Source organism: Lathamus discolor, chromosome Z, assembly GCF_037157495.1.
Source record: "Lathamus discolor isolate bLatDis1 chromosome Z, bLatDis1.hap1, whole genome shotgun sequence".
Lineage (NCBI taxonomy): Eukaryota > Metazoa > Chordata > Aves > Psittaciformes > Psittacidae > Lathamus > Lathamus discolor.
In genome coordinates this window covers 108,890,835-108,916,020 of record NC_088909.1, presented here as the reverse complement: position 1 = coordinate 108,916,020, position 25,186 = coordinate 108,890,835, and the positions used below count along the sequence as shown (strand labels likewise).

At 41.7% G+C, this 25,186-nt stretch overlaps 1 protein-coding gene across 9 annotated transcripts in view; it reads left to right on the top strand.

The window, feature by feature from the left end:
• Nucleotides 1–16,531, top strand: part of PIAS2 (protein inhibitor of activated STAT 2) — a 36,636-nt gene extending 20,105 nt beyond the window's left edge. For 2 of the 9 annotated variants that reach the window (XM_065663349.1, XM_065663348.1), the window contains exons 6-14: nt 3,360–3,494; nt 6,792–6,897; nt 7,471–7,544; nt 8,691–8,851; nt 9,459–9,592; nt 10,024–10,192; nt 12,375–12,514; nt 14,271–14,308; nt 15,716–16,531. In XM_065663349.1, coding sequence (XP_065519421.1) covers nt 3,360–3,494; nt 6,792–6,897; nt 7,471–7,544; nt 8,691–8,851; nt 9,459–9,592; nt 10,024–10,192; nt 12,375–12,514; nt 14,271–14,308; nt 15,716–15,886 — 1,128 coding nt within the window. In that variant the 3' untranslated portion in view covers nt 15,887–16,531. Of the gene's footprint in view, nt 1–3,359; nt 3,495–6,791; nt 6,898–7,470; nt 7,545–8,690; nt 8,852–9,458; nt 9,593–10,023; nt 10,209–12,374; nt 12,515–12,987; nt 13,044–13,790; nt 14,309–15,715 lie in introns of those variants that run through there. The other 7 variants (XR_010608830.1, XR_010608829.1, XM_065663350.1 and 4 more) reach the window with 7 other exon arrangements.
• The last annotated feature ends 8,655 nt before the right edge of the window (nt 16,532–25,186 follow it).

The following is a 25,186-nucleotide window of genomic DNA, read 5'->3' as shown; positions in this document are numbered from 1 at the left end:
CTCTTCCCCCTACTTCAACAATTGCATCACTATTCTTCCATCTGTCTTCAGTGTGGAAAAGGATTTCTTTTCAATGTTTTCGGGTGAGTATTTCCTTCAAGTGCCAGTTACATTCTCTGTGATAAAATTGAGGATTTTCTCCTTCCTTCTTCAGATTCTCTTCCTTTAAGCTACACGCCAAGAAGAATTGGGTCTGATGTTACCTTGTGGACATCAATGTCTGCTGATTCTCAGTCTTGCTAAGGAAGTTTACATTACACAATGCATAATATACGTCAGTCATAGCAAAAATAATTTGTAATTGTGGATTGTTGCTTTGCTTTTGATATAAATCCTGTGAGTTTTTCTTGTACATCGTAAGATGATTCTTTAATTTGTCAGAGGGAAACTTCAGGTGAGAAAGTGAATAAATGACAGTTGTCTTAGTAACTTTGTTTCCTCTCCTTCACTGTGAGCTGAATGGCAAATGTAGTCTCAGTCTTAGTGCTCCTGCAAACGTTTTTGCGGATTTGGTTAATGTCTGCATCCCTCTTGTGTTTCCTTTTTGTTGCAGAAAATGTAAGATGACTTCTTTGCCTCAAAGACCACTATTGTCCAGCTCAGTAGTGTTGGTGTTAGGTAATTAATCAGTGCTGCCAGCCTCATTTGCCAACTTACACAATTCTGAAGAACTGCTCTGTTTTAACAGTACTGTTCTGTACTTACATGAGTAAGTACTGTTCCCTGGTATAGCATTTCATACCACTGCAGGTGTCTGCATATTATTCTTTGTCATCTTGTTGGCTGCAATATGTACCAGAAACTTCAGTGAAATGCTGCCAGCACCGCTTCAGGTCATGCCAACCCATGTTAATATGGTGTTTTCTTGTATTCCTACAACTGTCTGCTTCCTCCTTTTTCAGTGTTGGTTCTGATTTAAAAGGAGTAAATGCAGAGCCTTACCTGGTGGTGTCTTGGCAAGTAACAAGGATTTTACACATAATGTACTACAGCAGGTGGTTCTTCTGACTTCTTTTGTAGGAAGGACAAAATGTGCAAGTTCAAAAAGGTAAATTGCTTTTCTTCTCAGGTGACTTCCACAGACCACTATACATCTCTTTCAAAGGACAGAATCAAATATGTCAGGGCTGGTTGGAAAAGGCCAAGTAGAAGAGCAGTTCTGCTTCCTGTTGATCGATTTTCCTGGTTATAGCAGATTCCACCTGCTTTGACTGATGGTTCTTACAAGTAGTGTGGGAGACTTGAAGACCCAGATAATGTTGCCACTTGCTAGCCACTAGAATTGGCAGCGTGATTAAACAGTGCTGGTTGTGGTGGTCAGGTAAAGTGCTCTTAAGTCTTGGAAGGCTAGAAAGGAAAGGTTTAAAGTGTTTTAGGGGTACAGGATTGAATCTGATCACAGGGTCATTGCTCTGTGGAAGAGAACATCAAAAGCTTGACTGAAATGAAGCATGTGTGCAGCAGAATCTGTCTCTAAAAGAGAAAATAAATATAAGAGAACGTCTATCCTTGCTCCCTTGAAAACAAGACAGCTTCATTTGAGGTTGGAGACCAGCAGGTTTACTGTGGCTGGTACAGTATGTGTGAAAATAATCTCCTAAGTATTGTAGGGATGGTGTGTTTGTCCACTTGAGCTCATTATAAAGTCACCCTAGGAAAGAAAAGCCTTCTACAGCAAAACATTTGGGATGTTTAGTCTATAAATGGCTGCAGCTGTTCTTTTTGATTAAAGAAATGGCAAATCAGTCATTCTTTTAAGTCCCCATACATCTGCTCCCTCTGTTCTGCAATAAAGCATACACAGCAAGGTTTCTCATAACTCCTGGGCACTTTTCTGGTGAGGGAACCATTTCAGAGAGGGTCCTTCAGCAACTGCTGTCTGCTGCTCTGGCCTCACAGACCTTCCTGTAGAAGCTCCATGTCCCTGTGCTGTCACTGCAAGGAAGAGTCCTGCATAGTGTTAGTAAAGGGCAGTGGGGAGACACAACCAGGGCTTGGTTGTCAGATGAAACGTGGATTAGTAATAGAGTGGCTTTGGAAACCTAGGAGTTTGTGACCATTGTCATCCGCCTTGGATTAAAAGCAGTGATCACCCTTTGGTACACTTGGTTGAGGGGGTGCAGAGGCTACTTATTTCTGTTTATCTTCAGACCGAGCATCTTTCAGAGTAACTCATTATTTCCAAGCACCAGGCTATATGTGTTTCTCTGGGTAAAAGAAATGTATGTGTGTGTGTTTACTGGCACATCCCTGCCGGGAGAATTTCATGTATGGAAAAATTTGTCTTGAACTAGATGAGATCTGGCAGTCAGTTTTGTCAGAGACAAAGGGCTGCAATCTTCTGGTGGCATCCTTCTGGTGCAGAATGATGTCGTTGAGGTAGTGGACTGCAGGCTGGCTGTGCGAGCTCAGAACAGATTCCCAGATTTCCTGCTGCTGACTGGCTTGTTTTCATGGTGACGGATGCAGGGTGAGATGAATAAGCTGTGTGCTCTGTCACAGAGCATGAGTACTTCCTGTCTGTGATATGCTGGAGAGCATGCTTGCCTAGAAGCAAAAGGGAACTGACTGGCTTCTGATCCTTGAGGGTCCTTTGCAACCTGGTGTTCTGTGATCCTATTCTGTGATTTGATTTGCAAACATCATAAAGGAAATAAAATTACAGAGAAGTCATCCAGGTTCTGAAATTCATCATCAAAGCTGAGCAAACAATATCTAGTTTATTTGGTTCCTGCAGACAACAGCTAAGCCTGTTAGCTCTTAGAGCTGATACTCTGTGTAGAGCTCTTCTTCGGGGGCCTTGGTAGAGTACAACCTATCACTACTGAGGCTAGGTGTAGCTGGTGCAAAGCAGAGCACACTTTGAGGGGATGTGGAGCTCTTGGAACAAGACTTTGTTTCTTAAATCAAATCGTTGAAGCGTTTACTAGGTGTGAAACACTAAATTAACTCCTCATTACTTGCTATATTTGTCACTAGAGGCTGTGTCCTTGTGGTGTTCTCATCTTTCAGTGGGGTGGAAGAAAAAAAGGACAGAAAGCATCAACATTACTTTTTACTCTTCTAGTGAACTTACCTGTCCTTAAATTGCATTCTCTCCCACTTTTTTAGCACTTCCATAAAACCACTTTAGAACAAAACAATGCTTTAAAATTGTGGTTGACTTGTGGCATTAAGACTTCAAAGGCTGGGATTTCTCAGAGTAAGTGTTGAATTCGGACTCCAGCCTAGAGAGCTTCTAGGTTTACTTGCTTCCCATAGATCTGTTTAAAACTAACAAGCCTGCTTCATCAGGTTTCAGAGTACAGTGGGGAAACTTGGTAACTCTTATTGTCTGTCCTGTTCTGTTCTGTCCACAGGGATATGCTCCACCACCAAAAAATGGGATTGAACAGAAGCGACCTGGACGTCCCTTGAACATAACATCTCTAGTTAGGCTGTCATCAGCTGTGCCAAACCAGATTTCCATTTCCTGGGCTTCTGAAATTGGGAAGGTAAACTGTATGTTCTGTAGGATGTGGGAAGTTGTCTAAATAACCTCATTTAATAATAACCTGAGAAAGAATGTTCAGTATTGCTGGCCAGGTATACACCAGCAAGTGCTTAGTATTAGGTGGCTGAACTTATAATAAGTTCAGGAAAATCAGGAAATATTTGCTCTAGAAGTATGGTAATTTACAGTAGCATATATAAGATTCACATACACATGGCAATGACCTTCCTTATGGAATACACATTAGAAAGCCAGCTGTTAGGGGTTGCCTGAAATGTGTGTCAAAACTACCTGAAACTACTTGTGGCATAAACAGTACAAAACAGTCCAGACATGACAAAATAACAAAAGGAAAACCTGCTTTCTTCCTTGTAGTCTCATAGTGTAAAAAATGGCTTTGAGCAACTTGGTCTAAGGGGTTGGAACTGGATGAGCTTTAAGGTCCATTCCAACCCAAACCAGTCTGGGATTCTGTATTCTAAGGCATTTTTCTCAATATCTGTCCATTAAGAAGCCAAAGAAGGCTTTTAAAACTTGGATGTGCCAAGGCCGTGATAATGTAAACATGCATTTGCTTTTGAGGGTTTTGTATTTTCTAACCAAGTAATAAGTAGTAGTTTCACTGAAGCAATTCTGATTTCATAGGAAGAACTGCTCAATGGATATTTCCATCTTTGTTCTTCTGAGATTCCTTTTTTTTTTTTGTATGTGAAAGTGGTTTCTCTATGAGTCAGTTTAAAATTGAACTTACAAATATACCAAAAAAGGGGTGGAATTTGCAGGCAGGAAGGGTTTCCTGGGGAGGTGCCAAGCTGTTTCTGGGCTTGATGGGTTTCAGACATGCTTCATTGGACCCTACTTGTGCAGGTGTGTGTTTCTGAAGGAGGATGTTTGAGCAGTGTGTTCCTTAAGAAATGACCATACATCATGTGTGTTCTTTCCAATGAAGAGTATTCTGGAAGTTTGGGTGACCTGAGGGAGAAGTGACTCAGTGTGGGGAGGGATGCAAAGTTGGAAGGGAAAAAATGAAAATCGAAGCTTCTGCTGGAACAAGTCCAGAGGAGGGCCACGAGGATGATCAGGGGACTGGAGCACCTCCCATATGAAGATTGGTTGAGGAAGTTGGGGTGTTCAGCCTGGAGAAGAGAAGGCTGCGTGGAGACCTCATAGCAGCCTTCCAGTACCTGAAGGGGGCCTATAGGGATGCTGGGGAGGGACTTTTTACCAGGGACTGTAGTGACAGGACAAGGGGTAGTGGCTTAAAACTTAAACAGGGGAAGTTTAGATTGGGTCTAAGGAGGAAATTCTTTCCTGTTAGGGTGGTGAGGCACTGGAATGGGTTGCCCTGGGGGGTTGTGAGTGCTCCATCCCTGGCAGTGTCCAAGGCCAGGTTGGATGAAGCCTTGGGTGGAATGGTTTAGTGTGAGGTGTCCTTGCCTATAGCAGGGGGGTTGGAACTAGATGATCCTTTCTAACCTTAACTATGATTCTATGATTCTGTGATTCTATGATTCATAATTGAGTTCTAAACTTCATGGAAAGCTGCAGTGAGGGGAAGCATACTAGACTTGAGGTGGCAGGAGATAAAGGAGATGGTGACTGAAACATACCTGTTGCTTCCTAGTGCCTGCAGTCATTAGTCATAATTGAAAAGGGATTAGCCTTCAAAATGACTGTGTGTCTGTTTAGAAATCTCCCTATGGATTTAGTAAGGAAAGGAAGGGAGAATGTGAAGAATTTCTGACTTCTTCCTAGGTTTGCGTAGCTGTTGCAGCAGCCATTTCAGCTGTTGGTAGGTCAAAAACTACTTACAGCTCTGTCTGTGATTAGTGTAAATGATCTCCATTCAGTTACCAAAGCAGTTTACTTCTTACTTTTTTTCTTCAAAATCAAAGCCCGTGGACTGGAGACACACCACGTTTCAAAGTGAGACTCCAGTATAAGCTTTTATACACCAAATACAATTTAAAAAAGAACCTGGGAGAAAGCTAATGTTCAGGAAACAAGTGAAGGGCAATGCTGACAGCAAAGGTTTTATTTTTCAGAGGTGGAGGGAAAGATGTATGCCACTTTTTTCCAGTCATAAAGCACAAGGATCTGGAAATGGCAGCAGTGTTGTGTGTGGTCTTGGCCTGTCCTGCTGATCCCTGCTTTCTTTCTCCCCTCTATATTCCAAAAACATACTGTCATGGAAGGAGATGAATTGGAGGTTGTCCCTGCATCTCCCCTTGGCCCTGAGAGGTAGAGTTCGTTCTTTGGGTTGTTGGTGCTCTGCTCTAAGTATTAGAACTCACAAGGGAGTTGTCATGATTCATCCTCTTAAATAAAACCCCCAGGAACAGTTTGGAGTGAGCTTGTGAACGTGTTGTTGTCTGATAGTGGAGGGCTTCTGATCAAAGGAGGCATTAACCCCACAGAGGTGGTCAGCCTTGAGCCAATAGAGTTCTTTCTATAGGCAATAAACAGTGCAGTGTATGGTCATTCTTTAAGGGGGAAAAAAAATACCAGTTTGTTTTAGTGGTTTCCCGTGCATTTAGACTACTTTATTGGCTCATCAGGGTAAGAGCTTTTTTCATGTGGGTGGTAAAGGAGGAGTAGGGTGGTACCAGAAAATATAGGAGCCATAAGAAGATGGCTGGCAGGGAGGGATAATAAGAGATCACAGGTTGTGTTTGTTATATTGATTAAACCATTATTATTCTGCAGCAGTGGAACTTGAAGAATTTTCACTAGTGACCTTGAAGGGAGACTGAACAAAAGAAGCTGGCAAGTAGTGTGAATTAGGGAAGAGAAGTGAATGACAGGGAATGTGGCCAGCCTAGGAGGAGTGGGTATGGAGTAAGGAGGCTTGACTTAACAGTGCAGAGCAAGCTAAAGAACAGGTGCAAAGAAGTCGGTGCAGCTGCATGCCATTTGAGGGTGTTGTGGTTGTATCTGAAAGACCATTCATGTTTTGTCACTTTGAGCTCCCCATAACAGATTGACACTGAAAAAAGGGAAGGATTTAGGAGACAGGTGTGAGAAGTTCTCAAAGGCTGCAAGCACAGGCAGGTGTGTTCCGCTGTAAATCATCTTTCCGAGAAAAGAGCGCAGACTGGATTGGCAGGAGAGTTCTGGCAGAGTACTGGACTCTTTCACAGTACTGAAGTCATCTCATAAGGCTTTCATAACTGTGAAGCCCAAAACTGGCAAGTTTTTGTTTTTACTGTATGCTACAACTAGTGTAAACGGTGATCTGTTGTCATGGTGAAAATACTGTATGAAACCAATATTTAATCTTTCATCACTCTCTTTGTAGAATTACTCCATGTCTGTGTATCTTGTCCGTCAGCTCACTTCAGCGATGCTTTTGCAGAGATTAAAAATTAAAGGCATCAGGAACCCTGATCATTCCAGAGCACTAAGTAAGTCATATTGATTTGCCTGTTTGTACTTCTTGAGGGTGGTTGGTGGCTCTTTAACTGTTAATCCTTAGGGGATTTGCAGCATTCTGAAAGAAGTCCATGCCTGGAGTATCAAACTTCCCTTTGCTATTGCTGGGGTGTTATGCACATTTTCAATGAGGGTACCTGTGCTGGTTGGGAGCACATCTAAAGATCCTGTCCAGAATGTTCTTATGGGAATTCCATGAGCAGCCGTTACTGAGGTGGGTTGTGAGGTGCAGGCAGATGTCCTAAACTCACTTCACTTCATGTTGTGCTGATTGTCTCTGTCCCTCACTCACTGATGATTGGCTTATTCATCTTTGTATGCTGGGCTGTTTGCTCTACTAACCATTGTGTCTGTTAATGCATCTGCTGCACATCAAACAGTGTTTGCCAGTTGCTTATAAATAGTGAAACTGTTGGTAGTTTGATATTGCTATGAACTAGTTTCCTAGGTGCTTAATTTTTTTAGATAGCTGGAAATAAAGTACAAGTACTGGCAAATCAAGATTAGCAGTTTAAATAATGTCTGTGTTGTAACTTCTTTAATAGTTAAAGAAAAACTAACTGCGGATCCTGATAGTGAGATTGCCACCACCAGTCTGCGTGTGTCTCTGATGTGTCCTGTAAGTATGGCTGGAAGTTACCATATGCAGATCTGTATTTTCATCTTTCTAAAAGCAGCCCCACTTTTTTTTATACACTGATTCATTAATGTAAAACAGTGGGGAGAAGAGTGCATGTATGAGCACCCGATTACAGCAATGTTCAAACAACTGAATGCAGCTGTTGTAATACAGTTAGAATCAAATTGCTTCTTGTGTGTAATGAGGCCTTTAAAAGGCATAATCTTGCATATTGAGGTGTTGAGACTTAATTGGGTAGGGTGACAATAATTAAAGGATTTGGTGATAAATAAAACTTCTGATATCCTCATCTTGATGGTATTGGTTATGCTGCCAGCTGCTATGACAGACAAAATGATCACTGTGTAACAGGTAATGCTGCCTTGGGGTGTCTCTTCCCAGGTAATAACTGGCTTTGTGTTTGTGACTGGTCTGTTAAGCTAAATGTTAAAATGGCTATTATGCCATTCTAATGTAACTTGAACTCAAACTCCCCTTTGAAATACTTGGCTAAAAAATGGCAAAAGCAGGAACTTTGGTAGGTCTTATTTCTAGGATTCAGTTTTTATTCACATTAGTTATTGGAAGGTCATTAGTTATTAGTAGATCCATTAGAAATGTTTCTGGCTGCTTTCAGTTCAGTGAAGACTTTGAGGATGGCTTTACTGTTTAAGAACAATGAAGGGTGGATTTGCTTGCAGTATCTTTAGCACTGGGCACCTCTGTAGAGACACTTACTCCACTGATTGCCTATAAAAGGGGCCTATTAAGAAAGATGGGGAGAGACATTTTAGCAGGGCCTGTTGTGACAGAGTGAGGGGTGATGGGTTTAAACTAAAAGAGGGAGACTCAGGCTGGATGTGAAGAAAAAATTCTTTACTATAAGGGTGGTGAGGCACTGGTATGGGTTGTCCAGAGAGGTGGTGAATGTTCCAGCCCTGGAGACATTCAGGGCCAGGTTGGACAAGGCTTGGAGCAACCTAGCTGAAGATGTTTTTGCTCATTGCACAGATATTAGACTAGATGGCCTATGAAGGTCCCTTTCAATCCAAACTATTCTATGATTCTGTGCTTCTGACTTTGTTAGCCATCCAGATCTACTTCACTGCCTTATGTTCTGACATTCTTTAAATGCCTCTCCTGCAGCTGGGAAAAATGAGACTGACAATCCCATGCCGTGCTGTTACTTGCACTCACCTGCAATGTTTTGATGCTGCTCTTTATCTTCAAATGAATGAGAAGAAGCCCACCTGGATCTGCCCTGTCTGTGACAAAAAGGCAGCCTATGAGAGCCTGATCTTGGATGGGTAAGAGACTGGGCTTGGAGATCACACAGTTAATTTTTTTTCATTCTGTACTTGATAGCTACTCTTGCAACTTTTGTGAGTTTTAGCCATTTAATACAATTTTTTTCATCAAAATACTTTGGACTGGGAGGGATCATTAAAGACGTTTCTGTTCCCATGTAACAAACTTACAGAAATTTATCTCCAGACTGCCATCATCAAACTCCTGATCCTCAGTGTATTTCTTCTGGAGAAACCCAAATGTGACATATAAGGATTGAGCTCCCTTTTAGATAACCATTACTCTTAAGCTGTTAACTTTAAATTTTAATTTAAACTCATAAGCAAGTGTCAAACATGATTCACAGAATGATGACTTCTGCTTTTGTATGAATTCTGTGAATTGCAGTAATGTTGGAGTGGAATATGGGTAGGTCAGGTTGCTCTTCTAGGCTTTGTCTGTGACAGCTGTAATTACAGGCTTTCAGGTAAGATTAACTAGGGAGAAAGTACATGCAGTGGGTTGAAGGTGTGATCATAATTAGCTTTTCAACTGTGTCTTCTTTTCATTTACGATAAAAAAACTCACCTGGAGTCAAAAATAAAACCATTCACCTTTATGTTTCAGGCTTTTCATGGAAATCCTTAATGAATGTTCTGATGTGGATGAGATTAAATTCCAAGAAGATGGCTCTTGGTGCCCCATGAGGCCAAAGACAGATGCTGTGAAAGTCTCAGGTCCACAGTGCACTAACATAGACAGTACGTACATCTGGTGACTGTATGTACTGACAAAAGTCCTGAAGACTTAATTGCATCCTGGATAATTCTTACGGATGCTGGTGTTTTGTTTTGTGGAGGGCTTAATACTTCTTGCCGTTGAAACAAAAAACAAAGGGTTGCTTCTCAAACAGTGTGCATTTTGGGTCTTTGCTCTTCATAATAGCTGTTAAGAGAACGGAAAGTTTCTCTTATTTAAGGTCCTTACACTGATAAAGGAAGACTACAGTTTGTGCTTTAATAATCTCAGCATGGTACAGAATGCTAATAAAACAGTTCCTGGGCCATAACATTCTCTGCAGTGGCCAGGAAGATGAGCTAAAACAGGATTTGCATTCCTGGTCTGTTGCAGATAGAAACTGCTAATGTCAACAGCCTTTAAAACAACAGTGATACTTTATTTTCTCATTTAGGTTCCAGCGTTGTTAGCAAACAGTGTTCCGTGACAGTGGCCAGTGAGGCAAACAAGAAGCAAGCTGATGTTATTGACTTGACAAAAGAAAGCTCTTCTGATGAGGACGATACTCCTCCCAAAAAGAAGTGCGTTTATAAGTCTGGAACACGTGGAAGCCAAGCCAGAGGGTTTGTCAATTTTAAAGTTAGTTGTTATTCTGTAATGTCTCAGATAAACTGATGCATAGACAGGCGGACTTGTAATCTCTGTTCGGGATCCAGCTCCACACTTCCAGAGGAGAATTTCTAGGCCTCTCCTTGTAGAAGATACAGGACCTTTGATACACTACCTTTGTACAGGTGAAACACGATTAAATAGTTGTGCATCTCACAAGACTTGCGCTGACTATTGCTGTGTTTGCAGGGATATTTCTCCATAGAAAAAGAGATTCTCCTGAGAAAGCAGATTATACCAAGTGGAGGAGTTTTGTGCATTCTTGCTAAGTTAGTGTCATCTTAAAAGCTTTTCTTTTGCTGTCTGTTACACCCTTGAATCTGCTGTGGTGTCCAGGAAACGAGGCTTCATTGTGTGTTTCATCCATCCTGTTGGTCTTGGAAGGGAGGCGCTTTGCTGTTTTGAATTAAGACAAATTTTTCCTCCGTCTCTGTGTTAAAATCTGGCATGTTGTGGATACTGTTGGCTGTGGTTATCAGTCAGTCCTGCACCTCAGTTAGCACAGGCAACAGCTTCAAGTCCCCTTTCAACTGATCTATCTTTGTAGATGTGCCAAACTTCAGTGTCAGGTTCAACCAGATTCTTTGCTGTTGTGCTGCCCTCTGTCTTGTCCCAGTCTGTGCAACTTGGATGCAGTTTGTTTGTGGCTTCCATAACATTCTTGCTCTTGGCCTTTTGGGTGCGGGAGACCTGCAGGGAGACAGGGGCACTGGTTAGGCTCACCAGCAGTCGCTGCACCATGAGGCGGTGCTAGTCATGGCTTAGTAGTTAGTGTTGCTGCCTGCATGAGGTGTGTGTCTGTGTCTCTCAGCATAGTGGCTTATGTCTTGTACTAAAATAATAGTAATAAAACCCAAACCCCTTCTGTTTTGCTAGCTCTTGAAGTAATGAGCAGGTGTGCTGTGTTTCTAGTCTGCAGGAATGTGTGGTCTTTGGTGAGCAAATAGCTGGTCGTCATCAACAACTTTCAGCAGTGATACTGACATGCTGTTGCTTTTTGTGAGGATTGTGGAGTAGTCCTTCTGCAAAAGACTTTATTTTCTAAGAACAAAATAGCTACAAACACATCTCTTAATGAAGTTTCAGAAGGCACCAAGACTTCCTTCCATGCTCCTGTGTTTGAGATGGCTACCTGCAACCATAATTGTAGGAGGACTGAGTTTTCTTGTTTCTCTGTGACCTTTGTATTTTCCTTGCTGTTTGGGTATGGAAATGGCATGTTTTCCTTCTTCAAATCCAAGTCAAAGCCAGGCTTTTGGGGAATAGCTTATCTCCTGTGAACACTGTTGCCTGAATGCTGGCTTTGGCAAAACTGTGGGATGCCTTCCTGTAGGCAGAAGCAATGTAGGCTGAAGTGTAAGAGGTGCTTGAGAAGGAGGGTCTGAAATCCAAGCTTCTGAAATCAGAAGCAGCATGAATGTACCAGTGCAGCAGTGTGGGGAGGAGAATGTGAGTGAGTAACACTCATGGCTGGAGTGGAGCAGCCAGGAGTGGGACTCTGGATGTTTCTGCTTGACTTGGAGCTTATGAAATACTTTATGCATGTGGCTGAATGAGTGTTGTGTTATCTTTAACAGTGCTGCAAAGTAATTGGGCTGAAGGTGGGGATGCAGAAGGGTTTAAACTGGTTGCAAACTCCTGGACAGCTGAACTTAGCTTGGGCTTAGCCTCTGAGTAAAGGCGGGTTTGGTGTTTAACTCTTATCTGTGCTCCAAGGGCTGAGCAGTGTTCAGTCATGCCCTTGGTGGGATGGAATAGCACCAAGGAATGCTTGGGAGAAATTGAAATGAGAAGTCTTCTCCTAGCTCCGGCTACCTGCAAATCCCTCCAAGGGTGCTCCTCAGATACAGATGCCCAGTTCTGTGTCTGAATGGTAGACTGCTGTACATGACTCCAGCACTGTACTTTGTTTTAATGCCAACTTGCTCTTATGTCACAGCTGCTGTTGAGAGCCAAGATACGGTCATGTTATTGTGAAGACTGTTATGAAAAAGGAAATTAGAGTGGAATACTGTGTAGTGAGTAGCCATGCTATAGCTGTATTATCACAGAGTGATCTTGTGAGTAAGAGTGTGTGCTTTCTGCTCTGTAACTAACGGCCAGGTTGTTTGTAATTTCCCATGCTGTTTAAAACAGGGTGCTCATGTACCAGCCATCTACGGTCAGAGTGCCCAGCGTGACAACGGTCAATGCTGCTGCTATTCCTCCTTCATTAACAGACTGTCCAGTACCATTCCATCATCCACGAATTTCCAATATTTCATCAGATCTGCCAAGTAGGTGGTGGCTATTTATAACGTTTGAGTTTGTGGGGTGGGTGGAAACTGGAGAATTGATTAATATTTATTGGTTTCTTCTTTAATGGAACAAGACAATATGCAGTATTGTGCTGATGTGATGTGTAAGACAGTAGAGGCTGTTTTTTCCAGTTTCAGATTGCACTTGGCAACATTGATATGAGAAACATTACTTCTGGGGTACAAATTGGTGCTGTGGAACAGCAGCCAGAAATGCTCTTTCTGTATTCAGTTAGACTTTGAGTCAACATCCTGTTATTACGTACTATAGATGAAAGGGAGAGTAGGTGCTTATTTAAGTTATAGACGTGTGATGACACTGACTCATCCCAATTCTAGACACAGAGATAGTTCTGTTAACTGATTCTAATGGTGCTCTGTCTAGACTGTATGAAAAAGGTTAAGGTGAGCTACAATATGTAAGCTGACCTCTATTGACTTTCTTTATCTAGACAAACCTAAATGCCTATGATGTATTCTTCAACACTGCTGCTAAATATCAGACAAGGTGGGGATACTGATTGTTTTCTATCCTGGCTCTTTGAAAAGAACACTGTATATAAGGGACTCTGGGGGTTCTCTTTGCTGGCTGTATGAACCCAGAGCCGAGGAAATGGTGACTTGTGGTGACAGGTGTCACGTTGGCCTCCTGTACTTCCCTCTCTTCCCTTCATTGCCTGTCTCCATTTCTCCCCTGCAACATCTCTGGGTTTTTTCCTCTTCTTTCAGCACCAGTTTGGCAATGGGATGGATATCATTCCCCTTGTTTCTCTGTCCATTTTGGTTCCCTTACTGCTCCCTCCCTCCACTTCTCCCTTCTTAAGAATTTGGCCGTCTTCCCAAATAGCAGAGTAAGCTGAGAGAATGGGAGTCTAGAATTGTTGCCCATCTCTATCAATTGAAACTTTAGAATGTGCAGGAATAAAAGAAGCTGCCAATTCTGCAAAAGTAGCTGAGCTTAAACCTCCATGGAGGAGGAGAGATGCCACTAGCCTGAACAGATTTGGAGGTGAAGGGAGAGGGAGGGAGTAAGTTTCCCATGTCTTTCTGTTGACATAGCAAACACAAGGCCAATATTTAGAAATCAAAAAAAAAAAAGGGTGTAATTTCTCATTTATTTTGTAATTTTAAACATCTTGCCCTAAATGCTTACACGCTAATGGTGTATAAGATGGACGCTAGTTGTCACTGCTCTTGGAGGATATACCTTGAACTACTTGTAGTTTCCTCTTCTTCATTCCTTTTATTTGTCTAGACACAAAACGGGGATGATATTAGAAATGTTTCCTTATTGGCTGCCCGTGGGTGGAGGAAGAGACCTGCTGCTTGTTTTTGGACTTGTGCATGTTGTGACTTTACTTCATTCCAGCATCCTTAATGTGATGACACTCTTCATGTCCCAGTTTGGCCAAGTCAGGTACAATATGCAGTGAAACTTGCATTATGAACCAACAGCTCCAAATGGCAACCTCCATCTAAGCAACCACATTGAACCACCCTGCAATATCCAGTGAATAATACATCATTATGTCATTCTCATTCTTAAAAAGAGCCACTTTGTACTAGATTACTCGTTTTGCTGCTGCCTGAAGTAGTCGTTGAGAGTGGTGTCACAGTGGTATATTCCATATAGAAACTGTAACAAAATCTATGACCACAAAGAATAGAAAGTTCCTTAAATTTGTGGTATATAAATAAAAGACTCATCCACTTATTATCCTTCTCTTCTTTCTAGGTTTGGATTTCCTTTCGCTTATCCCAGTAGATTCTCAGGTATGTGTCTGAACTGCTGGGGGTTTAATTTCTGTTGTTGGTTTGTTTCTTTTTTGACATACTGCTCAAGTAATTCTCAGGGTACAGGCACTGTCCATATCATGTTTGAGACCACTTGCCTAGACCTAACCACAACCCAGAATAATCCAAGTAATGAGGACACATCATAGGAGGATTCTGTTTAGGTGTAGTATGATAAATCCAGACCTCAAAACTCTTATCGATAGTTCGCCCTTCTTAAGTGGAAACTAATTTGAATATACCCATCACATACTCTTAGTTCCTACTGTGCATCTGTAGGCCAGGTGGAGCCTGCAGATATACTTCACCAGTTGTTAGTTTTGGTAATAGTAGGAGATGAAGTTCTAAAGAAAATATCTTCATTAATTTGATGGGCACATGACTGCACACTTTTATAAAAATTCCTCTAACACTCAAACCCGATGTATTGGCTGTGGATCTGAAGCAGACCTTCTGCTTTATCTTTGTCCCTAGAAGACAACAGCAGTAGGACTTTCCTGTAGAGTTGACTTTCTGGTGTATAAAAAAAGGCTGAACTTCCTCCTTTCCACTTAACTGCATCTCGCAATGCTTTGCGCCTCACTGCCAAATGTGAGAGTAACATGTGGGAGGCTGGAAGCAGATATGCTGCCATGAAGTGTCCATTTTGGACAGTTCAAACAGTTCAGGCTCAGTTCCATGCATATGTCCATCGTTGGAACCCACAGGGTAAAAGAAAGTGAGATGTGGTAAGCCTGTGTGTGTGCACACAGGGGGTGCCTTACACTGCCCTCCTGTTTGACACCTGGCAGCCTTGTGTTTCTGAGTGCTCAGAATGTTCAGCTCTGCTTTCAGGAGGCTTGTTTTCCACCTCAGGGAGGTTAAACCAACTTAGTAATTTTTCTGAGTCAGACTTGATCAGGGCTCATTTATCACAACTAAAATGTTTAGAGACCTGAACATATCACGGCATAGACTTTGAAAATGCAGCTGCTGCCGTGAGGGGAAGGAAATTACTCTGACCTCCACTGAAGTAGCAAAAAGCACTCTGCTGCCTTTCATAATGAAAGGAGCAGGAACAGGTGGTTGTGCCCGGTAGCTGTGGGCAGAGAACATTTTCCAAATAATGGGTTTTTTTTTCTTGTGGATGTGGCAATGTTTTTTAACATGCTAGTAAGTGCTCAAGCTAACCAGTTAGTAAGGGAAAACCAAAAAGAGGAGTAAGAGGGAGACGGGCTCATGGCCACAGCCTGCTAGCTCACTTGCTGGTTTTGCAGAACTCTGGTTCTTGCTGTGCATGTGTTATGTAATGCATTTTTGTGCCTGTTGTGGGGAAGATGTATGTTTAGAGCATGCATTTCCCAAATGCAGTTAGTATCCTAATTCTTCATTGTTTGCTTCAAGCAGTACTGTCGTCCTATGTTTTTGGATAGTCTTTCCTCAACCTTAACAAGCAGCACACCTGGCAGCATCATCACATCGACCAGTCACCATGAGAGCAGCACGCATGTTAGCTCCTCCAGCAGGAGTGAGGCAGGAGTGATAACCAGCGCTCCCGACATCATCTCGCTGGATTGAGGCAAGGGGCAGCATGCTGGACTGTGGGATGCATTGCACAGAGCCGCTGCTGCTCTCTCTGGACCTTCAGCACCTCTCAAGTTACTCTGATATTTATTGAAAGGATTTGCCTTGTGGGGAATGGAATAAATTCACCTACGTTAGGACCATAAGTGATAGATCTTCTTTTAGTTTTTCTGTTGCTCATTGAATAGTTGGTATAGAAAAGGTACCATCTGATCATGCTTTCATGCTTTTGGCTTGTTCTGGGGAAACTGATGACTTGTTGCTGGGTGGATTTAACAAATGTTTTTCAGTTTTGTTGTAAAACACAGCAATAATGTAAAAACAAACTTTTTTTTAATATATATATATATATATATATATATGAAAAGGCACTTAACCACTCTGTAACAACCACCATGACCTGGACTTAGGTGCACAAGTGTATGTGTTAGTGAATTTTTAGTATTTTCACTGGGCCCTGTAATAAGTTTCAGACAATGGAGCTCTGTGAAATAGCCATGCCTTGAATTGTATGTCTCTTGTTCCTGGCTTCCCCCTTAACTTGGGGATATAGGGGAAGCCTCTGTAAATGAGATTTGTTTCTCCTTTTTTCCTCCTGATTTCATGTTTTTCATAAAAGTAATAAAATCCTAAGCTGTGGCTTCTTCTTGTACTGTTCTTTGGGCTGGGGAGGGGATAGACTATCTATGCAAACTCTGCTTTATGTCACCTCTGCAGTGCATTGTCAGAATTGGGCCACCTCCCTGCCACCAAAATCTCTAAACTGTGTACCATTGAGCTATAGTTAAATTTCTGGCTTGATAAATTCAAGAAGTGATAGTAAAAAAGAAAACAACCAAAAAAATCCACCTTTAAACTCCATTTTAGATTATGAGGTCCTCGGTGGCCCTCTCTGAAGCTGCTGCCCCATACCAGATGACCAAGGGAAGTGCATATTTCCTCTAGAACTTTAAGGAGGCAAAACGAATTCCTTTACCCAGTGCAGGAATATCTTCTATGATCTCTTACTCTCATGGCTTCTGGCACCGCAGTAACTGCTGTATGCTGTTTGGGAACACCACACTCTCGCTTGCCATGGTGGAGGCTTGGCTTTTAGGAAGATGAAAGCTGTTCATAGATGTACAATATTCCCACCTGACTGAAACTATTATTATAGAGCAGTGACACTTTTTGCCACTTTACACAGCCTTCTCATGGCTTTTGTAATTCAGTGGGAACACCTTCCTTCTGTTTTACTCCTCTGCAAATGGGCTGCTTTGCTGTGTGTCTCCCAATGTGCCTCCCAGTATAACCTCAGCAGTGCTGTATGCGGAACAGGTTCCAGGAAAACCAAGTTGTATTCACAGAGCTGGAATAGTAGTATTGTTTGTGTAGGCTGACATAGCGGCTTTTCCAAGTGTTGTGTTTCTGCTGAGTAATCGTATTTGAGATTATTCCCTTTGTAATGGCCAGCTTTCAGTTTTCCCTAATTTTGTGTTCCTGTTTTATGTCTTTAGTTGGATGTCTGGTGCTTTCTGCCTTCTGTTACTATTCCAGTAGCTGAACGAAGTACATGGATAAGAAATACTGAAGCAGGATGTATTGTAATTCTTGTCTGCCCTGCAGTCCCACCTTTAACACAGTGCCTTACAATTTCTTTGCCTTGGGGCTTTTTGGTTTTTTTGGTTTTTTTTTTTTTTATCTTCCACAGCAGCCTTCAGTTGACATGTTGGTCTTAATACTTTCCTTATCTGCTGATTTTTTTATTTTTTTTTTTACCTGTTACGAATCAGTTTCTAGCATGATTTGTTTCTAGTAAAGTCGTGCTGCTCATGAAGCTTTTTTTCTGCTGATGGCTGGTGGTGTATCACTGTTTTCTGCATCCCAGTTGCACAGTGACTTCCACATTCATTCTGAGTAATATGTTTCAAACTGGTTTCTACTGCAGAAGATGCTATTTGTGCTTCTAATGTCCAACTGAAGCATTCAACTGCTCAGTAAGGGCAAGTGCCATTTGTAGGACGTGCTGTAGACAATGGGTGTTGGAAAATAATGGCTGTAATGTTGGTAATTGTTATGCCCTGTGTAGTAGTTACTTCTCATGGCTAAGGCATGGTTGTGCAGGAGTTTTGCAGCTACATTTATCTTTAAACCTTCTAGTGCCATGACAGCAATGTCAAATGCAAACTCCAGCCATTTGAGCCTTGCCCATTTAGAAGAGTGCTATCGTGTTCTAGGCTGTGGTGAAAGACATTGAGGTGAACAATGCTGTTTTCCTGCAGTGCTGACTGATGTACACGCAGTAGGTGATTACAAGGCTCCTTTCATTCACTTGAGGTTGTGTCAAGGGTTGGAGTACTCCAGTGCAGCCATGTCACAGCCAGGAATTTATGCAGGGGACCAGGGGGTGCGACTTAGTCAAGTCTGTACCCCATTAGCCCGGCTCTGAACAAACCTGTCCATTACAGCTAGATGATTTTTTGGTCTGTTTTTCTTTCAGTACCTTCTAAAGTGCATCAGGTTCAATGACTTTTTTTTTTTTTTCCCCACTATCTGGTTACTGCTTTGAATCATAGAATAGTTAGGGTTGGAAAGGACCTTAAGATCATCTAGTTCCAACCCTCCTCCCATGGGCAGGGACACCTCACACTAAATGATGTCACCCAAGCCTCTGTCCAACCTGGCCTTGGACACCGCCAGGAATGGAGCATTCACAGCTTCCTTCGGCAACCCATTCCAGTGCTTCACCATTACCTTACAGTAATGAACTATAGCAAATAGCCCTTCTGACAATCTGCAGAAGGGAAGTAAATGAGCAGCATGCTGCAAGAACTGGCCTTTTTTCTTTCCCTCACCCATCCATTTGCTGCCTCTGTTCCTGCATTTTCTGGCAGTGAGCTGGCTGCTAAATCCTGGTTACATAAGGGCTGCAACTGTACACCTGTAGGCCTTTCAGCCTGAGCCAGCTGCTGGTTTTCATACTTCCAGGTCAGATTGGTCTGAAACGCTCAAGAGCCACACGGGCAGGCCCTTGCTTCCCAAGAGTACAGCCCCACGGTGTTCTGCACACATCCAGCAGCAAGAATTTGGGCATTTTCCACCTTAGTCACTGCCATGAACAAGATGCTGGGCTAACTTAGCATTGAGTCTGACACTAAATGACCATCACATTTAACTGTAGGTGTTTCCTGTGCCGTTTCCTCATCTGCATGCGGTGTCATCCCCTTCTCCCAAGTGTTCAGTCCTGTGAAGAGCTGCTGCTGTGACCTGAGACTTTGCTACTGTTTAACCACGAGTTTATAGGAATACCAGTACTTTCCTGTGTCTTTAGATTGCTGATTTAGCAAGAATCAGATTTGGCAAAGCACTTAAAAGGCAGATTTCAAGAATGTGGATGTTACTATGCTATGTAAACTGAGACTGCAAGCCCAATGTAACACGCATCCCACCAAGGCTGACCTGTAACACTTACTGTTTTTTCCATGTTTGGAAAATGGGTCTCTTGATGAAAGTGTTTTAAGCTCTAAGGAAACACGGAGAATGGAAAAAAACCCAAAATACTCAAAACCCAAATACAAAAATTTACACAAACACATGTGTAAATTGTTTTCCTAAGAAGTTAAATTGCCAGTTCCAACTTTAAAAGTTAAGCATCAGGGTTTCATCCCTGATGATTTTAGCAGTTACCACACTAATGTCCTTTGACAAAGAAACCTCCTCCAAAATAAAACATGACACTTCTTACAGTTTTATGTGCAAGGAGATCCAAACACATCTCATGAAACTGGTAGATGTCTGTCACGAGGTCACAGGATAGTCCTGAACAGCATTTTGAGTGGGGAAAAGGGAAAGGGAATACACAAACCACAACATGCGACTAAGGGCTCTGTACCATGCTGAGATATTAGAAGTTTCAGTACAGCATAAGAAGGATCAGACTATCATTTTAAAGACAGATTAGCGAGAGGGGGCAATGACATTTAAGATACTCAGGCTGGTGATCTTCTCTTAAAAGACTCAAATTAGTACCAAATTTTCTATCCTGCTGCCACTGAAGATGAATTCTTCCAGGCTTGTTTCAAAGGAAGACCTTGATTTATAATTATGAAAACTGAATCTGGTGTACACTGGAAAGCCTTAATATGCAAAAAAACATTAACATTTTTTGGCACCTCCTGCTGGCACAGAAACCCAATAAAGTAGGCAGCAGGAAAATAAGGAGTAAACTCTTTGTTCTGAACTGAAAATGCAAAAGGCACAATAGGAAGAAGCTTGGAGTTAATAAAACAGGAACTCTGCAGTCTCTGATCCTGCCAAGGTCTTTCTTTAATTGCATGTGGGTAACAAGATATCCTACTAAATGACTCATTTACAGGTAGATAATGCCTTGACCACAAATGCTGGAGATCCTGCCACTTGGGATTCTTCAGAAACATGTCCCATTTTTGTGTTCAGCCCACCAGCCACTAGTTCTGGGCACTATAAGAAAAAAAAGTCAAGTTACATAAAAGGAAGAGATCACCAGTCATTAAAATACAGCCAGGCAGCATTAGACAACCCCTTTAGACAGTTCTTGATATTTTTCTCATGGTGGCTCCTCATAGACAAATTTCTCTCCTGTGTAACAAGTGGCTTCATTCTTGCTTCCAAGACATCTTTCAGGAGGTCAGCCTGCCTTCTCTGCCTCATGTGACAGTGAAGTTTCCAATTACTGTGTATAATGACTGTACCAGACTGCAGTTTATAGACACAAAGTGAGACAAAAGTGCATATGCTCAGTGAATACCTTCAGCAGTCTTTGGGAAAGCCAGCAGAGTCCTCTAGTCCTTTGTAGTAAATGCATTTACTACAGGATGCAAGCTTTACACAGACGCGATCTCACTGTACCTTCCATTAGAACTTCAAATGTGGCTGACAAGGAATCTAATGAAAGCTGTACTTAAAAACTCCCACATTTTCTTACAACCATACTAGTGAGGCTCCAAAGCTCTCCTGCTTTGTCATCATAGGTCTCACACACCAGCAAAGTGAAAAGGCTCTCCATTCTGCTGTTTTGTCCTTTCTTGTTCTCGTCTTCTTCAGCCCTCATGGCCAAGTCATGTTTTAAGTAACTGAACTGGTAGATTTCCTTCCCACCACCCAGCACTGTAGTCTGGAATTATTTTTAAAGCAAGTTTTAAATCTTGCAGTTGTTTTGAAGACAAATTGGTATGTGAGCAGCTGTACTGGATGATAAATACTTTTAGCATGGAAGGTATTTTCCAAGCTTTTTCATAGAAGAATTTAATTTACCAAGAAAAACAGTTGTTCAAAGCACAGAAGTTAATGTCTAAATAGCTTAAAAAAAAAAAAGGAAAAAAGCTTATTTATAAAAATTAAAAAAATCCTTGCTTCTTTTTCTGGTTATTTAGGATACCCATTGTTTGTTCTCCTGAACGTTTACAGCAACAGAAAGGAAGAAGGGGAAACACCACTCCGACAAATCATAACTTTCCCAAAGGTACTGGCAATTCATAAAGAACAGCATAATTAACCTCCCCACCTACATTTTGCTGGTTCTAGTTAATCTTCTCTTAATTCTGGAATGAAAAACCCCTTCCCAAACACTCTTTGCCACCACTGATCTAATGGACATGGAACAGAGCTGTCATGGTTTATTGGGAAGAAAATAATTGTGGAGACATGATTATGTATCTATCTGTTGCATCTCTGCTGTTGGCAGTGTCCGGTTTACAGCTGGATGTAGAAGACCCTTGATGATTTTAAGGGTCTTTTACAGCCGGAAAGATTTTGTGATCTCATATATAACAACACCCTGTTGCATACCTGTATTTCTACCAGACAGATGACCTCCATAAGCCTGGTTTATGCTGTTTAGAGACATGCATAACCCTCCTTGCAGCAGGAATGATTTGCCCACTACTACACTAAATAGCATAAGTGTGCAGAGTGAGATCATGGGTTATCAAAGCACTTCTCGTATTGTCCTCACACAGGACACCCTGCAGGAAAAACCAAAGGGGTGATACTCCTCAGGAATTTCTGAGACACTGATCTTCACTTACAGGGATTCTGGCCTGAATTAAGTCACTCCTGCAGATGCTGAACAGTTAGATTTGGACCAAGGCAGTGTATGCTATACACACAGCAAGGTCCTTCCAGGAAAAACAGCATCTGAGAACTCACACATAGAACAAACATTAAGATACTCACTGCAGTGGCTGTGGCTGGGGCAGAGTCAATTTTCTTCACAGTAGCTAGTATAGTGCTATGTTTTGGATTTGTGCTGGAAACAGTACTGGTAATTTTAGGGATGTTTTAGTTACTGCTGAGCAACACTTACAGAGGAGCAAGGCCTTTTCTGCTTCTCACCCCAGCAAGCAGGCTGGGGGTGCACAAGGAGCTGGAAGGGGACACGGCTGGGATAACTGACCCCAACTGACCAAAGAATATTCCAGACCATATTACCTCTGCTCAGCATGTAAAGCTGGGGGAAAGAAGGAAGGACGTCTGCCTAACCATGGGAAGTGGTGAATTAATTCCTTGGTTTGCTTTGCTTGTGCACACAGCTTTTGATTTCCCTGTTAAAGTGCCTTTATCTCAACTCACGATTTTTTCTCACTTTTCTGATTCTTTCTCACATCCCACCACGGGAGAGTGAGTGAATGGCCTCACACCCCCTCAGACAACACTATGTTCATTACACAGGTTGAGTGACACGTTGTTCAGTGTGGACATATTCCAAACAGCCCACTACCCTGCTCTTACCAGTTATCAACAGTTTCTAAAGGCTTCACATGAATCCTGCTCAGATGTGTTTCGGTAACACATGATACAACACACAGAACTACACTTGCCTCTTTTGTAGCCCACTGGAAATCAGCAACAGCACTGTCTTTGGTTTCATTTAGATACTGGATACCCTCTGGGATGTCAACTAGGATATCTGGACCAGTACCGTCAAGTCTAAAGCACCAAATCTGACATGTCTCAGACACATCCCAGTTGTTATTTCTCTGCCAGGTAATGTACACTGCTCCAGTTCTTGAAAGTAACTGACTTCCTCTTTGCCTACATCCTCTGCCAGGCCGTCAGGAAAAGGTCCAGCCTTCGTACACAACCTTTGTGTTTGGAGATTTAGATGAGCATTCCTGGCTTTACTCAGCACCAACAGCCTCATGTAAGCACAACTGGGTCTCAGTTCTGTCAAGCAGATCAAAGACAAAACCATCCAAAGCATAAAGCTGATCATTTCCACATACCAGTCCGAAGCCATTCAATAAACTGCAGCTTCTCCTCCTAAGGCAGTGCGTTAATGGCAGGTTCACTCAGTCATCCAGGCATGCTTTGCTAGCTTCATCAAGAGAAACAACATTTTCAACAACACGTTTGTGGTTACCACCGTTGTTCAAGTTATTTTTTGTGTTCACTGGGTTTTCTTCATATCTGTCTTAATTTTAAGGTCTTTGAGTGTAATAATAAAAGATTTCTTACATTATTTAATTGGTCAGACTCCTAAAAGGTTTCAAATTGCTTTAAGGAAGATGCTCTAAGGAAACCAACAACAGCATATTCAGATGTTATTTTAAAGGTTAATACTTAAGTCATATTCTATACACTGTGGTCCACAAAAATCCTTGAGTACCTTCACGTGAATACAAGCATGATCTTCTTCCGGATCTTTAAGGCAGATTTCTGGATGCAGAGCCCCTGCTCCAGCAATGATGTGCTCACAAGACTTTTCAATATTGAACTAGAAGAAGAAATCGTAGGGAGTACACCTTTTAAGAATTTATTAACAGAAATACATACAGACTAAATCAGAAAAATGTCAGATCGCAAAAGAGCTCAGCCCCAGGTATTCAAAATTTTAAAAAATTATCATCACTACATGGTTTCCAGGAATGCTCCAGAAGGAATCTCCTCACCAACAAAACTGGGTACTCTCACACTAAACAGTTCCTACTGAAGTAGCATTAAAAAAAGAAGAAAAAGTACTGCTCAAACCCCCAGTGTCAGCTGCTGCGGAGATTGTGTTTTTCCTCAGGATCTTCCTATTCAAACATCAGAATGTTTCTAAGAAAAAACAGAGGATGAGCAACTGTTGTTGAATACTTGTTTTATCCCCAGTACTTCCAAAATGGTAAGCTTTTTCACACAAAGCAAAATTGCCTATTATTTGTCTATAATCCCTCTGGATTACTGATTATATTGAACAGGAAGAGAAGACTCTTACAAAGAAATAGTATTTTCATTTCATTAGGATTCCAAAAACTAAATGCAAGTATTTGCTTTTGCATGTATTGCTCTTCAAAAGAAATACTCTATTTCCATCTACCTTTGAATGGATTTTAGGTAATGATCTTCTTTCCTGCCAGGTGTGTAATCTGGTCCCATGATTTGAACTTTCTGTCAAGTAGAAGTGATACCAGAGAAGACTCACCCAAAGGCACCCCTTTGCAGATGTGGGGATCATTTTGGAAATACACATCATCAGAGGGCCTTTGGCATCACAGTTTTTGAGACCTGCAATAAAGTATGTACCTGTATCAGACGTATTTTCTGTGAGACTTCAAAACTTAGAACTATATACATATTATTCCAAAACTCAGTGAAACTTATTAACATCTCCTCTCTAAGTCAGTAAAGGACAAATGTGTGTGGACAGATGTATTATAGCTATGGTAGTTATCAATGATTCATTGTTAAGGTAAGGAATCATCACCACTGTTCTTTCTTTCAATACTGAGACCTTTGTTTTAGTACATATTCCCTGCTTCCCCATGCTCCTCTCTTCTGGTAGCATCCATGGTATCAGTACATCTCCCCTAGTATGAACTAGTACCAGGAAAAGTTTTGAAGAGGGGGATTTAAAGATTCTCTGTAATCCATTAGAATCTGGAACACAAAATACAGCGCTAGAAGTATTTTGTGTCCTCAGTGATCATATGGAAGACATGGTCAGAAGCAGGGTCTCTAACCAGAAGTCCTGTTCTGGTTTTGCCCTAAAAAGGTATCAGTTTATTAGAGGACTAAACACATGTGCCATCACAGATCAGCTTCTCTTCTGACAATACTGGACTTGAAAATTACTTCAAATATGATTTCTTTATTTCAACATTTGTGGATTTCTGAGGGAAGTGACAAATCTACACACACAAAAAAGTAAATCCTCTTGAAAATACTCAAGTTGATGATTTTAGTACAGATGATCAGAGCACAGATGAATTCTTCAAAACTTAACTCCTCCTTATCAATATCAGACTAACAGCCCTGTATCAAATACAGCTACTTGCTCTTTATGTAGTCATGATC